Source organism: Oncorhynchus clarkii, chromosome 14, assembly GCF_045791955.1.
Source record: "Oncorhynchus clarkii lewisi isolate Uvic-CL-2024 chromosome 14, UVic_Ocla_1.0, whole genome shotgun sequence".
Taxonomy (NCBI): domain Eukaryota; kingdom Metazoa; phylum Chordata; class Actinopteri; order Salmoniformes; family Salmonidae; genus Oncorhynchus; species Oncorhynchus clarkii.
The window spans coordinates 19,857,688-19,871,790 of NC_092160.1; the positions used below are offsets into that span (position 1 = coordinate 19,857,688).

Consider the following 14,103-nt stretch of genomic DNA (forward strand, 5'->3'; position numbering starts at 1 on the left):
ATCAGGACAACTACCATATTCATTCTCCTCCAATACTATGGGAATCAGGACAACTACCAGATTCATTCTCCTCCAATACTATGGGAGTCAGGAAAACCATCAGATTCATCCTCCTCTATTACTATGGGAGTTAGGACAACTACCAGATTTATCCTCCTTCGTTACTACGGGAGTCAGGAAAACTACCAGATTCATTGTCCTGCATTACTACGGGAGTCAGGACAACTACCAGATTAATTTTCCTCCATTACTTTGGTAGTCAGGACAACTACCAGATGTATCTTCCTTCATTACTATGGGAGTCAGGACAACAACCAGAATTATCTTCTTTCATTACTATGGGAGTGAGGACAACAACCAGATGTATCTTCCTTCATTACTTTGGTAGTCAGGACAACTACCAGATGTATCTTCCTTCATTACTATGGGAGTCAGGACAACTACCAGATGTATCTTCCTTCATTACTATGGGAGTCAGGACAACTACCAGATGTATCTTCCTTCATTACTTTGGTAGTCAGGACAACTACCAGATGTATCTTCCTTCATTACTTTGGTAGTCAGGACAAGTACCAGATGTATCTTCCTTCATTACTTTGGTAGTCAGGACAACTACCAGATGTATCTTCCTTCATTACTATGGGAGTCAGGACAACTACCAGATGTATCTTCCTTCATTACTATGGGAGTCAGGACAACTACCAGATGTATCTTCCTTCATTACTATGGGAGTCAGGACAACTACCAGATGTATCTTCCTTCATTACTATGGGAGTCAGGACAACTACCAGATGTATCTTCCTTCATTACTATGGGAGTCAGGACAACTACCAGATGTATCTTCCTTCATTACTATGGGAGTGAGGACAACTACCAGATGTATCTTCCTTCATTACTATGGGAGTCAGGACAACTACCAGATTTATCTTCCTTCATTACTATGGGAGTCAGGACAACTACCAGATGTATCTTCCTTCATTACTATGGGAGTCAGGACAACTACCAGATGTATCTTCCTTCATTACTATGGGAGTCAGGACAACTACCAGATGTATCTTCCTTCATTACTATGGGAGTCAGGACAACTACCAGATGTATCTTCCTTCATTACTATGGGAGTCAGGACAACTACCAGATTTATCCTCCTCCATTACTATGGGAGTCAGGACAACTACCAGATGTATCTTCCTTCATTACTATGGGAGTCAGGACAACTACCAGATGTATCTTCCTTCATTACTATGGGAGTTAGGACAACTACCAGATGTATCTTCCTTCATTACTATGGGAGTCAGGACAACTACCAGATGTATCTTCCTTCATTACTATGGGAGTCAGGACAACTACCAGATGTATCTTCCTTCATTACTATGGGAGTCAGGACAACTACCAGATGTATCTTCCTTCATTACTATGGGAGTCAGGACAACTACCAGATGTATCTTCCTTCATTACTATGGGAGTCAGGACAACTACCAGATGTATCTTCCTTCATTACTATGGGAGTCAGGACAACTACCAGATGTATCTTCCTTCATTACTATGGGAGTCAGGACAACTACCAGATGTATCTTCCTTCATTACTATGGGAGTCAGGACAACTACCAGATGTATCTTCCTTCATTACTTTGGTAGTCAGGACAACTACCAGATGTATCTTCCTTCATTACTTTGGTAGTCAGGACAACTACCAGATGTATCTTCCTTCATTACTATGGGAGTCAGGACAACTACCAGATGTATCTTCCTTCATTACTTTGGTAGTCAGGACAACTACCAGATGTATCTTCCTTCATTACTATGGGAGTGAGGACAACTACCAGATGTATCTTCCTTCATTACTACGGGAGTGAGGACAACTACCAGATGTATCTTCCTTCATTACTACGGGAGTGAGGACAACTACCAGATGTATCTTCCTTCATTACTACGGGAGTGAGGACAACTACCAGATGTATCTTCCTTCATTACTACGGGAGTGAGGACAACTACCAGATGTATCTTCCTTCATTACTACGGGAGTGAGGACAACTACCAGATGTATCTTCCTTCATTACTATGGGAGTGAGGACAACTACCAGATGTATCTTCCTTCATTACTATGGGAGTGAGGACAACTACCAGAATTATCCTTCTTCATACAAAAAGGACAGTCATCTCAAGCTAAAGATTTCTTCCCTTCTGTGAAATGAGACACACTTTGGTTTTATTTACTTTATTAACAGTTGTTCAGCACTAAGACCTAATAAATACATTATTTAAACAAAGAACATTTTAAAATTAAAAAGGTGTTTAGCACAATTATGTAGAAGACACCACTGTTAATTTAGTAATTTTTGCTTTAAACCATAAAAGCTGGAAGTGCCCTTATTGAAGGACATACTGAAGCAGTATAAAATGTCAAGTTAGCTCTACAGTCCAACTCTATTCAACTACATACTGACAAGACAAGAATGGGAAGAAAAAGGAACATGATTCCAATGAGTTACATGAGTACTATGATACACTACATAGGCTAACTTTATACATACAGAGTAGCAGGCAGCTTCATCCTTGACAGAACATGACTTTTAGAAAGACTGCAAAATATATGGCCAGCATATGAAAATAAAAAAAAAGGACCCAACAAAATAGTAGACCATGTAAGGTAAGTCATGATCAAACCATTTGCAAGGACTTCAATATTTAATGGACATAATTAAATCTTAAATTATAGGTTTGTGCAACCAATTCAACTACTAAATAATTATTGCAATTGCGTTTCCCTTCAACGTTGGGCAGAAGTGTTATAATCAACCATTAATTAAACACAGCAAAACCAGTCATTTGTGCTCATTGCCTCTTCATTTGTGGCACAAAAATAATCCAATAGAAATTTGAACAATCCAGATTTTAATCAACACATATGGTATTTGAAGCAATGTATCCCATCAATGAGCTGGTATCTGAATCCCTGTGTGCAGAAAGAGCATTGTTTCAGTATCAATTAATTCCATCAATATCCCACATCCTGATCCAATATCTGTGGTTTGAAAATAAACTGTACATTATCTTCTCAAAGGCATAACATACTTTGCCTCTATAAAAAAAAAATCATAATAAAAATATGTACTAACAATAAATACATTTATATGACTAGATTGAGGGTCCTTCTGTTGAACAGCATGAGCACTCCAAAGTTCTTGGAAATATTTACCATTAAAAAGCGTCAGTAGAAATACAATGAGGCAATAGACAGTTCAATGACGAGCTTGATAAGAACAAAAAAGTCATACTACACTCCAGATGGGTTAGCTAGTGCACATAGGATCTTCCTACAGAACAACTGTTGAACATTTGAAAAAGACAACATGGATGATATTTGACATGGACCTAGGAAACATAATTCGAAAAGGGGACCCCACTGACAAGGCACAGATCGGTGAGCCACCCTGCTCAGTAGGTCTCTGGTATGACAAACTCAAACTCAGACGAGCCTGGGGGAGGTTGGATGGGGTGGCTCCCTGGTCGGTGGGCGTGCGCAGCTGGTCGAGGCTGTGCCTCAGGCGCCACAAATATGTCATCCCAGTTTAACATCTTGCCCTGGGTGGACCGTAACGGTAGTGGGTTGGGCTGCCCCCTTCCAGGGTTAATGTGCTGGACGCTCCCATCCTCTTGGATAATAGGGACCCCTCCTGGATCTGAACCGTCCGTCTCATATGAGTAGGTTTTGAACTGCACCGTTTTGCAAGGGAGCAGGCGGTACAAGTTGTTGTCGGTGTCATCCTTCTGTTTCCTCCCAGACGGGTCTTGGTTGTGGGCCTGTTTGCAGTGAGTTGACAGTAGCTGGTAGTTGATTAACATCTCGTTGCACAGTAGGCACTGGTACCTCCGCTCACCCGTGTGGTGGATCTCGTGTTTTGTCCGGTACTCAGCCAGGGCGAACACCTTGTCACAGTAGTGGCATGGGTACTTCTTCTCCCAAGAGTGGGTGTTGAAGTGGCGCCGGAGGCTCGTCAGGCACACGTAGGGACGCTTACAGACCACGCACACAAAGAAGGTCTTCCCGTCCATGATGAGCTCATAGTGATCTTCCTGCTCGCTTTTGGCCTTCTTCTTGCTCGAAGCACCCTGTGGCAGTTGAGAGGTGTTGAAAGGTTGAAGAGGTGTGGCCATCAGAGACCTCTTTGCCCCTCTACTGTTTTTAGAATCTCCCTCCCCGGGATCGTCCTTCATAGGGACAATGTCATATGTGTTCTCCCCGATATTGGCATACACCTTGCAGCCTGGTGAAAGTGAGCCGAGCTCTGAGGCCTTATCTAGTGTGATTGTCTTTTTTGCAGCTGCAGCCGCTTGGGGAATGCTAATGCCTGCCTCATTGATGAATCCGCCTGGTGACGTCACATCCGAGAGCTTGATTTTTAAGTTGCCCTTTCGAGCTAGTGTGACCTGCTTCTTATGGATCCCTATTATCTCTGGGGTTTCTGAGGGCAGGGAGGTGCTGTGGAGTTTGGGGATGAAAGTGCCAATTCTAGCTGGCGTTGTGGATGTGCTGCAAGACGAGGCTACAGCAGGTGAAGATGGAATATTGGAACTGGTGTCAGGGGACACCATAGGGATGTTCAGAGGACTGTGGTCTCGCAGGGTCTGAGAGGAGCTGTTAAGGTGCAGGGCTGCTTTGACCGTTTTCTCTTGGTCCTTAGTCAAAGCAGGGGGTCTGTCCTCTCCCGGTTGCTTTGTCACAGAGGCTTCCTCTGTTTCGGGTGCATCCAAATCAATGATTTCAGAGGGCTTGCATTTTTTGATGGCGTCCGTTTTGGACACAAACATAATGTCATCGTCTGAGTCCTGATCCGTACTTCGGTCAGTCTGGTTGAACTCCTCTGCAGACAGTGAAAAGGACTCGGTGATAATGGGCATCGTTGGCTCTGTACTGTTTTTGTCCACAGAGCTCACCTCATTGTTTTCCGTGTCTTTGGACAGGCCAGGTAGGCCCTTGACTTGTGAGAGCGGTACGCCTAGATTCGCAATGAACTTCACCCCCAACATCTGCCCAGCATTGATAAGCTCCTTGAGCATGTCAGAGCGAACGCGGACAATCTTGGAACTGTAAATGTAATTCAGGATTTCCTCAAAGATTTCCGCCTTTATGAAATTCAACTCAATCACCTGTCCAGCCACTGAGAAGAGTTGGTGGAAATAAGTACTCGACGCTGACAATATGTTTTTGTGCGCTCGAAATTTACGGTCCTGTATAATTATGGTGACGTCGCAGAACAATCCGTTATTTCGTTGTCTATTCATCGACTTCAGCACCGTTCCTGAATATCGGGTGTCAGTTGCAGAGATCAGCTTTAGGCCCGACATCCCTGTGGGGTGAAGACAAGAGCAGCGAATAAATGCATTCACTTGACAGTCTATTATATCAATATACAAAAATGTCCTCCATCCCAGGTCTTACAGTTCCTTTACTGCCCTATTAGCTGTAAATTGCAAATCACCTTTCACTTCTTGTTGGATGACCTCATCATGCATTCATAGTAACTCATTGTTTTAAAGGCAGAGGGCGTCAGCAAGCTACCCATTATGCTGGCTGTTGGGGGTGAATAAAATAGTTGGCAAACTAGCTACATTGCTAGCTAGCTAACGAGCTAAAGCCATAATTGATCAATAAAAGTCAAGGTCTGTACAAATATTGTTGGGGAGGAGAGAGCGAAAACCAATATGCATTGTTTGTAACTTGCCATCTAGCTAACGTTAGCTAGTTAGCCTAACACCATTCACAAATAGAAGGCCGGTCTACACAATAGTCTTGCATGCCAAAACATCTAATATATTTTTCAAATAAAAAGCTATTATGGTAGTGATTTAAGGTAGCCTTGTACAATGTATTATTTTACATTAGGGAAATACGGCTTCATATTGATTGATTATATGAAGAGGATCTAGTTTAGCTAGCTATTAACATAGGTACGGATGTTCCCTTCCTGGTTCGCGGCCTTTTGGTGAGAGTTGATCTTCCATCATTACAAATTTATTGTATGAGGCCAATATACGATGTTGGTTTCTACAAGTAGCTAACACTTGGTATTTACCTGCAACGCCAAGCCGTATGATTGATGTTCTTTCCAAACGAAGTATCGGTAGATGGTTGTAGACAACAAAACGTCAATCTCCTTGTTACCGTCGGTGTGACCTACTGCTAGTTCATGCATAGCCAACAGGAGTCGCAACAACTCTGTGTCAAAATAGTTCCATGTAGCGAGAGCACATTGGCTGCAGTTCAAACGTTTGAAACTAGATATGCTAAATGGCATTATTTGAGATAATTAATACAGACCAAAATTATTATTTTTTAAGCCAGCGACATTGCTTAAGCGACTGCTAAAAGTCAGTTCCAGTCTAATGTACTATGCGGAACAAAGAACATCGTGCTGCGTGTTTCAAGGGAGACCTGTTTACACTCGCACCCCATCATGTACTGTTTCTGAAGCTCGTATATAAACAACGCAGAATGACCAAAACAGCAGATTAGGTAGTCATTCTTGTTTATTCTTTACCAAGCTCTCTAATTTAGGATGTTAGCATAAAAAACGTTATTTAGGATGTTAGCATAAAGAACGCTGTCCGATCAAGACCAGAGAAGCCCCAGAAGACGACGGAACCGATCTGGCAGCGGCAGTCGATCTCGCGACTCCAGTCCAGTCTTTGGTCCCATGCCCAAGGCCCCCCAAAATGAAGAAGAGCATAAACCTCCTCGAATATTCGAGATAGAGAGAAATGACAAAGGGTTTCGTACGGAAAAAAAAAACCCGCGAGAGGTACAGCAATCAGCGATGTGGCGGCAGGAATGATGATCAACGCCAGAGACAAAACGCCTTCATCTCGGGGTAAATGTAGTTCGCTTGCGCAAGTTAATTAGTTACCACCTGGTCTCACAGCTGTGTTTACTCACAGCCAGCTAGTTAGCGTTATATGACTCGCACAATCTAACGACAAAATTGTTTCAGGGGTTTGTGAAGTCACTTGATCCCCTACATACTCAACTTTCGGGGGAGGTTCTCTTCTGCACTGTTCAACCAATCCAGTAAATGTGGAGGAGGAGTTAATTAATCTATAAGGCCTAATGGGGTGTGGTATATGGCCAATATACCATGGCTCGGGGCTGTTCTTATGTGCAGCGCAGAGTTCCTAGATTTTGGCCTTAACTACAAACCCTTGAGGTGCCTTATTGCTATTCTAAACTGGTTGCCAATGTAATTAAATACATGTTTTGTCACACCTGTGGTATACGGTCTGATATACCACAGCTGTCAGCCAATCAGCATCTCCTGATTACATGCCGTTACTTTTAGATTACTTTCCCCTTAGGAGGCATTAGACAAAGACACACATGTATGTTAACAATTGAACGAAATCTGTTACAGGATAAATCAATGTTAAAGTTTACATAGCTGGCCATATATGGGTGTTACATTTTACTTTATGGGTTGGTTATGTAGGCTTCTTCTCACCCATCTCAAAAGAAATGTTGTGCTCATGGAATGGCATGCTTTGAGCACTACTGAATAGCGCTATTTACATGTGAAAAATGAATGCCATATGCAGCATTTGCTGTAGGCCTATTGTTTAAATGTTTTGTTGGTGACACTTTGATATCTTGACAATCCACTTTTTTTGTAAAAAGCTGAGGGATGGGCCTGGAGAAATGTAACCACTCAGATTAATAGACAGAGCTATGGATGCAAGGACTGACCATCCATGATATCAACATTATTGTTTTAACCATGTTATGAGGATATACAGTGGTTGTTTACATTTACAATGTTTACAAACATTGGAGAAAAACAAGCTTATATTTTGGGTTCTCATGGAGTGTCACAGTTGAACTAAGCTCATGAGGCATTTATAAGTTATATTCTTCAAGAATCAATGGATATACAGTACGAGTCAAACATTTGGACAAAGCTACTCATTCAAGGGTTTATCTTAATTTTTAAACTTTTCTACATTGTAGAAAAGTAGTGAAGACATCAAAACTATGAAATAACATATGGAATCATGTAGTAACCAAAAAGTGTTAAACAAATCAAAATATATATTATATTTGAGAATCTTCAAATAGCCACCCTTTGCCTTGATGATAGCTTTGCACACTCTTGGAATTCTCTCAACCTGCTTCACCTGGAATGCTTTTCCAACAGCCTTGAAGGAGTTCCCACATATGCTAAGCACTTGCTTTTCCTTCACTCTGCGGTCCAACTCATCCCAAACCATCTCAATTGGGTTGAGGTCGGGTGATTGTGGAGGCCAGGTCATCTGTTGCAGCACTCCATCACTCTCCTTCTCAGTCAAATAGCCATAACACAACATGAAGGTGTGTTGGGTCATTGCCCTGTTGAAAAACAAATGATAGTCCCACTAAGCGCAAACCAGATGGGATGGCATATCGCTGCAGAATGCTGTAGTATTTAATTTTTTAATTTAACCTTTATTTAACTAGGCAAGTCAGTTAACTAGGCCTACCAAAAGGTTAAAAAAAACCTGCGAGGATGGGGGCTGGGATTAAAATAAATAAAAAAAAACATATAAATATAGGACAAAACACACATCACGACAAGAGAGACAACACAACACTACATAAAGAGAGACCTAAGACAACAACATTCCAAACCATCTCAATTGGGTTGAGGTCGGGTGATTTGTGGAGGCCAGGTAATCTGATGCAGCACTCCATCACTCTCCATGCTGGTTAAGTGTGCCTTGAATTCTAAATAAATCACTGACAGTGTCACCAGCAAAGCACCATCACACCTCCTCCATGCTTCACGGTGGGAACCACACATGCGCAGATCATCAGTTCACCTACTCTGCGTCTCACAAAGACACAACGGTTGGAACAAAAAATCTCAAATTTGGACTCATCAGACCAACTTGGATGACCTGAGGTCTGGGGCTATTCACCAAGAGTAATGGCGCCAGAGTAACTTATTCTTATGCATATTATTGAACTAATCAAGTACAAGATTATGAAGAGTTGGGCTATACACACCAACTATCAAATTATCTAAATTTAGATAATTTTGTGACCTTTTCCAATAAGCTCTGAGGACCATTCACCAGTTGAAGAGTATGTGGAAAACAGAGGCTCAGATTCAAGCTCATCGGGTGAGTGTGCTGAATTAGCTACTGTAGTAGTCTTTATAATAATTTTTCTATGAAAGTCTGCCCTGAGTTAGCCTATATCTGACTGAATGACATGCATCGACTAGTCAAGAACAAAGTGGAAACTGGGCATTCTATATTAGAGCAAAAAGTAAATGATTCTACAATCTACCTCTAGTCAACCGTCCATAACATAAATACATGACATACCTATACACTACAGCATTTTCCTTAACCGTGTTTTGTCTTCTCTTCACAGGTCAAAGAAGTTCAAGAAGAAGAAGACTATGAAGAACCGCAAGCAGTCAGCGAGCGACTCCAGAAGCGACGGGTCAGAGGAGGAGGACACCAACGGGGATCTGTGGGTGGAGAGGACCTGCATTGACAAACACATGGTGGGCCCAGAGGCCCCATTCACCCACCTGTCCCAGGACGACAAAGCCTCTCGAGTAAGTATGCATAGAGTAATCTTTCTTACATTTAATAATCTACCTTGTGCTGTGGCTGGGGTTATGCAATAGCAAAGTTATGGAAACATTTTGAAATTCCTCTCAGATGTTGTTATGAAATTATAATAACTTTATTACCACGTTTTATTATAACTTTAGAGATGTTAATAGCTTACTATTGTTAACATTATAAGGGAAACTCCACACTGTCTACAACTCTTGACAGTAGTTAATCACATTGTAATTATATGGCATTAAGTAGAAAACAAAGCCAGGGTCATATTTGTTAGTGCACACTGTAGCAAAATGTTTTGCACTTTGATAGAATAGTTTGCGATTGAAAACGAAAACCAGCATTTCTTATTGGACACATTCAAGTAGCCCAGTTTATTTCTTAGTGACTATGACCCAAGCGCCTTAATTTTAGTGTGCTACTATCATTTTTCTCTTTCCCCCTAATTTTGGTCATGCCCTGCTTGCCAGGTGAGGGTGCCGCTATGGCAGAATATGTGAAAGCAAGCAAGCGTATCCCAAGAAGAGGTGAAATCGGGTTGACTAGTGACGAAATCACAACCATTGAGATGTCTGGCTTCGTGATGAGCGGTAGCAGGTACATTACTACTCTTCTGTTTTCATTTGGACATTTCCAATATTTCATCATATTTTACACATTTGGTCGACTGCTTTGTAACGCTCATTGCAATTTTGTTACCCTCCAGACATCGTCGTATGGAGGCTGTGCGTCTAAGAAAGGAAAACCAGATCGACAGTGTGGATGAAAAGAGAGCCTTGGCATCATTCAACCAGGAGGAAAGAGGGAGAGCAAAATCCTCTCCAGCTTCAGAGAAATGGTGTACAGGAAAACTAAAGGCAAAGAGGACAAATTAGCCTTTTTGTTCCTCCCCTTTCGGGAACTTTCAGCTTCGGATAACTTTTTCTCCCAGCATTATCTTTCGTTGTTTTTTTTTCTCATCGTTTCATGATTTGAGAATGTTATTTCTTTCCTCTTTTTATTGGGAATTAGGCTTATATTACTTATATTTTAAAACCTCTCTGACACAGTGGACTATTTTGTTTATTTAGAAAGTAGTCAATTGAATATTGGAAAGTGCTTGTTTGTCACAAAGCAAACGTTTTCAAAGATGAGCACAAGACTGGACCATGCAGATGTATGGTGTATAGATTTGGAGACCCATCCGGAAAGCCATTTTGTATTGGGCTATTACAATACTGTGCATCTGTAACAGTATAACTTTAGACCGTCCCCTCGCCCATACCTGGGTGCGAACCAGGGACCCTCTGCACACATCAACAACAGTCACCCACGAAGCATCGTTACCCATCGCTCCACAAAAGCCACTTAGTCTACAAAACATTAGGAACACCTGCTCTTTCCATGACATAGACTGACCAGGTGAAGGCTATGATCACTTATTGATGTCACTTGTTAAATCCACTTCAATCAGTGTAGAGGAAGAGACCGGTTAAAGAAGGATTTTTAAGCCTTGAGAGAATTGAGTTATGGAATGTGTATGTGTGCCATTCAGAGGGTGTATTGGCAAGACAAAAGATTGCTGTGCCTTTGAACGGGGAATGGTAGTAGGTGCCAACCGCACTGGTTTTCGTGTCAAGAACTGCAACGCTGATGGGTTTTTCACACTCAACAGTGTATCAACACCCGTTGAATATGGCCGCCACCCAAAGGACATCCAGCCAACTTGACACAACTGTGGGAAGCATTGGAGTCAACATGGGCCAGCATCCCTGTGGTACGCGTTCGACACCTTGTAGAGTCCATGCCCCAATGAATTGAGGCTGTTCTTTGGGCAAATGGGGGCGCAACTCAATATGAGTAAGGTGTTCCTAATGTTTTGTACACTCATTGTAATTCAAATCCAATCCATCCAAGAACCTTCTACCTATGTAACGTTTAACGTAGGAAACGTGTATGTAATATCACATATTCAGAATGAATAAATAATTTAAAAATAGTGGGGCTTTATGCAATAGGTGAATTTAGTTGATGTTTAAAATTAGGTTGGATCTTTCTCTGGGAAATGTATTAAATACTGAACAAAAATATAAATGCAAAATGCAACAATTTCAACAGTTTTACTGAGTTACAGTTCATATAAGGATATTGAAATAAACTAATATGGGTGGGCATAGACCCACCCACTTGGGAGCCAGGCCCACCCAATCAGAATTAGTTTTTCCCACAAAAGGGCTTTATTACAGACAGAAATACTCCTGTTTCATCAGCTGTCCGGCTGGCTGGTCTGACGATCCTGCAGGTGAAGAAGCCAGATGTGGTGTTCCTGGGCTGGCGTGGTTACACATGGTCTGCGGTTGTAAGGCCGGTTGGACGTATTGCAAAATTCTCTAAAATGACGTTGGAGGTCAATACAAATAGTCTGTCTAGACTGGAAGAATTGTAATTCTTTGGCACGATGTGCTTGTGCAGCCTTATGATGTCCTTGAAATTCAATACCACCAGTCTCTTATGTACAGAGATGGCACAATGCTGAGTGTATGGTAGATTTGTAGATCAGTGAGTCTGTGGAGCAGGTTACTTAGGGTGAGTTTGTAAATTGAATCTGGAGTGCAAGATTGCAACTCAGAGTGCGCTCATAAATTCAGAGTGTTGTCAGATTGTCCGTTATTCAGAGCGTTTCACTCGGAGCGTTCAGAGTGTGCACTGGACGCTCTGGTGGAGGAGTAGGGTTGAGCCGAGCGTTCTGACCTCACAACAGCAGTCAAGCATCCAAGCTGTCTAGTTAGATAGCTACTTCCAGTCAAATTAGAGAAAATCTCACTGACCAGTTGACTACCCCTAGCAGAGCTGGTTAAGTTGTTTTTATGTTATCCAGAGCACTGGTGACTGTAACGGTGCTGCTGGCAACAATTTAATGCCGACGTTTACTGACGCCGGCCATATTCAACGGGTGTTGAGCGTTCGTAAATTAATCAGTTATTCTGTGCTCTAGCACACTCAAAAGCGCTCTGAAATCAGAGTAGATAGCCAGAGTGAATTTATGAACGCACCCTCAGGCCAATCCTTGAACGCAATGATAGGCTGTGTTCCAGGCCATCGTTGATGCAGTCTTGTTACACATATTTTCAGATATCATTATGCTCTGAGATTACTAAATGTGATTCGTTTCAAGTGTTTAACATCTCAGGAACCACATGATATATGTGCAGCATGACTGCAGTAAAGACGACCTGGTACGTGCCCAGTCAAGCAACTAGGGTCATCTAGAACCATACATCAGACAGACATAACATGTTATGAATATCAGTCACAGGAGGTTGGTGCACCTTAGTTGAGACTTGTGGTAATGGCTGGAGTGGAATGGTATCAAATACATGGTTTGCATGTGTTTGATGCCATTCGCTCCAGCCATTATTATTAGCTGTTCTCCCCTGATATCAGTGAATAGGAGCAATTCCTTAGGAGCCATAGAAAGTAGTTACAAATTGTCTATTGAATACATTCAAAACTCTGTAAACCTGACGTGTTATTTCATACGGTTTTCAACATAATCAGCAGTAACTACACAAAGAAACTGGTTAATTCAGACAATACATAACTTTTAATGTACAACGAATTCTTGACAGAAATCCATTCCATAGGTGAGATCTGGGATCAGTGGATATTCTCAAGTCCCTGTAAAGAAGAGAAAGATTTAGGTAGACCCAAGCAATGCCTGACAGACACTAGTAATATAACGTTACAGTACTTCGTTATTGCAAAAACGTGAATTCATTGCCTGTTTACCTTCGATTTGTAATACAAATCCACTCCTGACACACGTCTGTCTCTCTCCATCAGATACCACTGATATGGAACCCGGGCGATTCTCTTTTCCTAAAAGTCAAAGAGAAGAAGTGTTAGCATAGCTAATTTAGTATATAGAACTAGCTAATGGTATTACTTCAACCAGTTCAAAACTTTTAGCTAGCTAGCGATTGCTGTCATTCAACACATCGGTAAGCAAATATCTCTCACCTTCCCCCCGTTGGTGAGTTTGTGGATCTGTGCAGTGAAAACCCCAGGAAGGATGAGACAAACAGTCATGACTCCGAGACCGGGAAGAATTTCATACCACATAGCTGCAATGTGGGTGACGCAAGTGACAAAGGCGTTTATTTGTCAGACACGCGAAATGCGACAGTTTATTTTGCTAACTTGCTAAGAAAGGCTAACAAAATGTCGACCAACCTGAATAGTTCACGGTCATCCGTTCACTTCCGGAAGTTTCACATTGAGGAAGCGGAAGAGAGAGGCCCAACTCCGCGGATATCTGTCTCGCTCGAAGCAGGTGACGTTTTTTCGATGTTTCGCCCACCAACCAAGGAGTGTTTCAATGCAAGTCAATGAGTGTCGAATTTGCCCCCCCCCAAAAAAATAATAATAATAATAATGGTTTATTTGCTTCGTGAGGTTGATCGAATATAAGTTTCGTAATGCTTAAGTTGTTACGAGTGTACTGGTATAAGTAGGACA

General features: G+C 41.8%; 3 protein-coding genes across 3 annotated transcripts; 1 reads left to right on the forward strand and 2 right to left on the reverse strand.

Annotated features, from left to right (window-relative positions):
* Nucleotides 1–2,199: 2,199 nt before the first annotated feature.
* LOC139366399 (zinc finger and BTB domain containing 33) lies at nucleotides 2,200–6,732 on the reverse strand. Its single transcript, XM_071103846.1, has 2 exons — nucleotides 6,075–6,732; nucleotides 2,200–5,348 (listed from the first exon to the last, which is right to left on the reverse strand). Exon 2 carries the CDS (start codon nucleotides 5,344–5,346, stop codon nucleotides 3,436–3,438), a length of 1,911 nt encoding a protein of 636 aa, XP_070959947.1. The 5' UTR covers nucleotides 5,347–5,348; nucleotides 6,075–6,732; the 3' UTR covers nucleotides 2,200–3,435.
* LOC139366401 (NF-kappa-B-activating protein-like) lies at nucleotides 6,637–11,686 on the forward strand. The gene is made up of 4 exons (XM_071103849.1): nucleotides 6,637–6,869; nucleotides 9,404–9,593; nucleotides 10,077–10,203; nucleotides 10,313–11,686. The coding sequence occupies exons 1-3, from the start codon at nucleotides 6,760–6,762 to the stop codon at nucleotides 10,104–10,106; spliced, it is 330 nt and encodes a 109-aa protein (XP_070959950.1). The 5' UTR covers nucleotides 6,637–6,759; the 3' UTR covers nucleotides 10,107–10,203; nucleotides 10,313–11,686.
* Nucleotides 11,687–13,166: 1,480 nt separating this feature from the next.
* Nucleotides 13,167–13,991, reverse strand: LOC139366402 (NADH:ubiquinone oxidoreductase subunit A1). The gene is made up of 4 exons (XM_071103850.1): nucleotides 13,819–13,991; nucleotides 13,606–13,709; nucleotides 13,375–13,464; nucleotides 13,167–13,263 (listed from the first exon to the last, which is right to left on the reverse strand). The coding sequence occupies exons 1-4, from the start codon at nucleotides 13,835–13,837 to the stop codon at nucleotides 13,243–13,245; spliced, it is 234 nt and encodes a 77-aa protein (XP_070959951.1). The 5' UTR covers nucleotides 13,838–13,991; the 3' UTR covers nucleotides 13,167–13,242.
* Nucleotides 13,992–14,103: the final 112 nt, after the last annotated feature.

What these genes read in the sequence shown, in the direction of transcription:
- LOC139366399 (XM_071103846.1), bottom strand. Translation starts at nt 5,346, where the DNA reads ATGTCGGGCCTAAAGCTGATCTCTGCAACTGACACCCGATATTCAGGA.
- LOC139366401 (XM_071103849.1), top strand. Translation starts at nt 6,760, where the DNA reads ATGACAAAGGGTTTCGTACGGAAAAAAAAAACCCGCGAGAGGTACAGC. An exon ending in CAAAACGCCTTCATCTCGGG is followed by an intron (nt 6,870 to 9,403) that starts GTAAATGTAGTT and finishes TTCTCTTCACAG; the next exon opens with GTCAAAGAAGTTCAAGAAGA. An exon ending in AGGACGACAAAGCCTCTCGA is followed by an intron (nt 9,594 to 10,076) that starts GTAAGTATGCAT and finishes CCTGCTTGCCAG; the next exon opens with GTGAGGGTGCCGCTATGGCA.
- LOC139366402 (XM_071103850.1), bottom strand. An exon ending in AACTCACCAACGGGGGGAAG is followed by an intron (nt 13,465 to 13,605) that starts GTGAGAGATATT and finishes TTTGACTTTTAG; the next exon opens with GAAAAGAGAATCGCCCGGGT. An exon ending in ATTTGTATTACAAATCGAAG is followed by an intron (nt 13,264 to 13,374) that starts GTAAACAGGCAA and finishes TCTTCTTTACAG; the next exon opens with GGACTTGAGAATATCCACTG.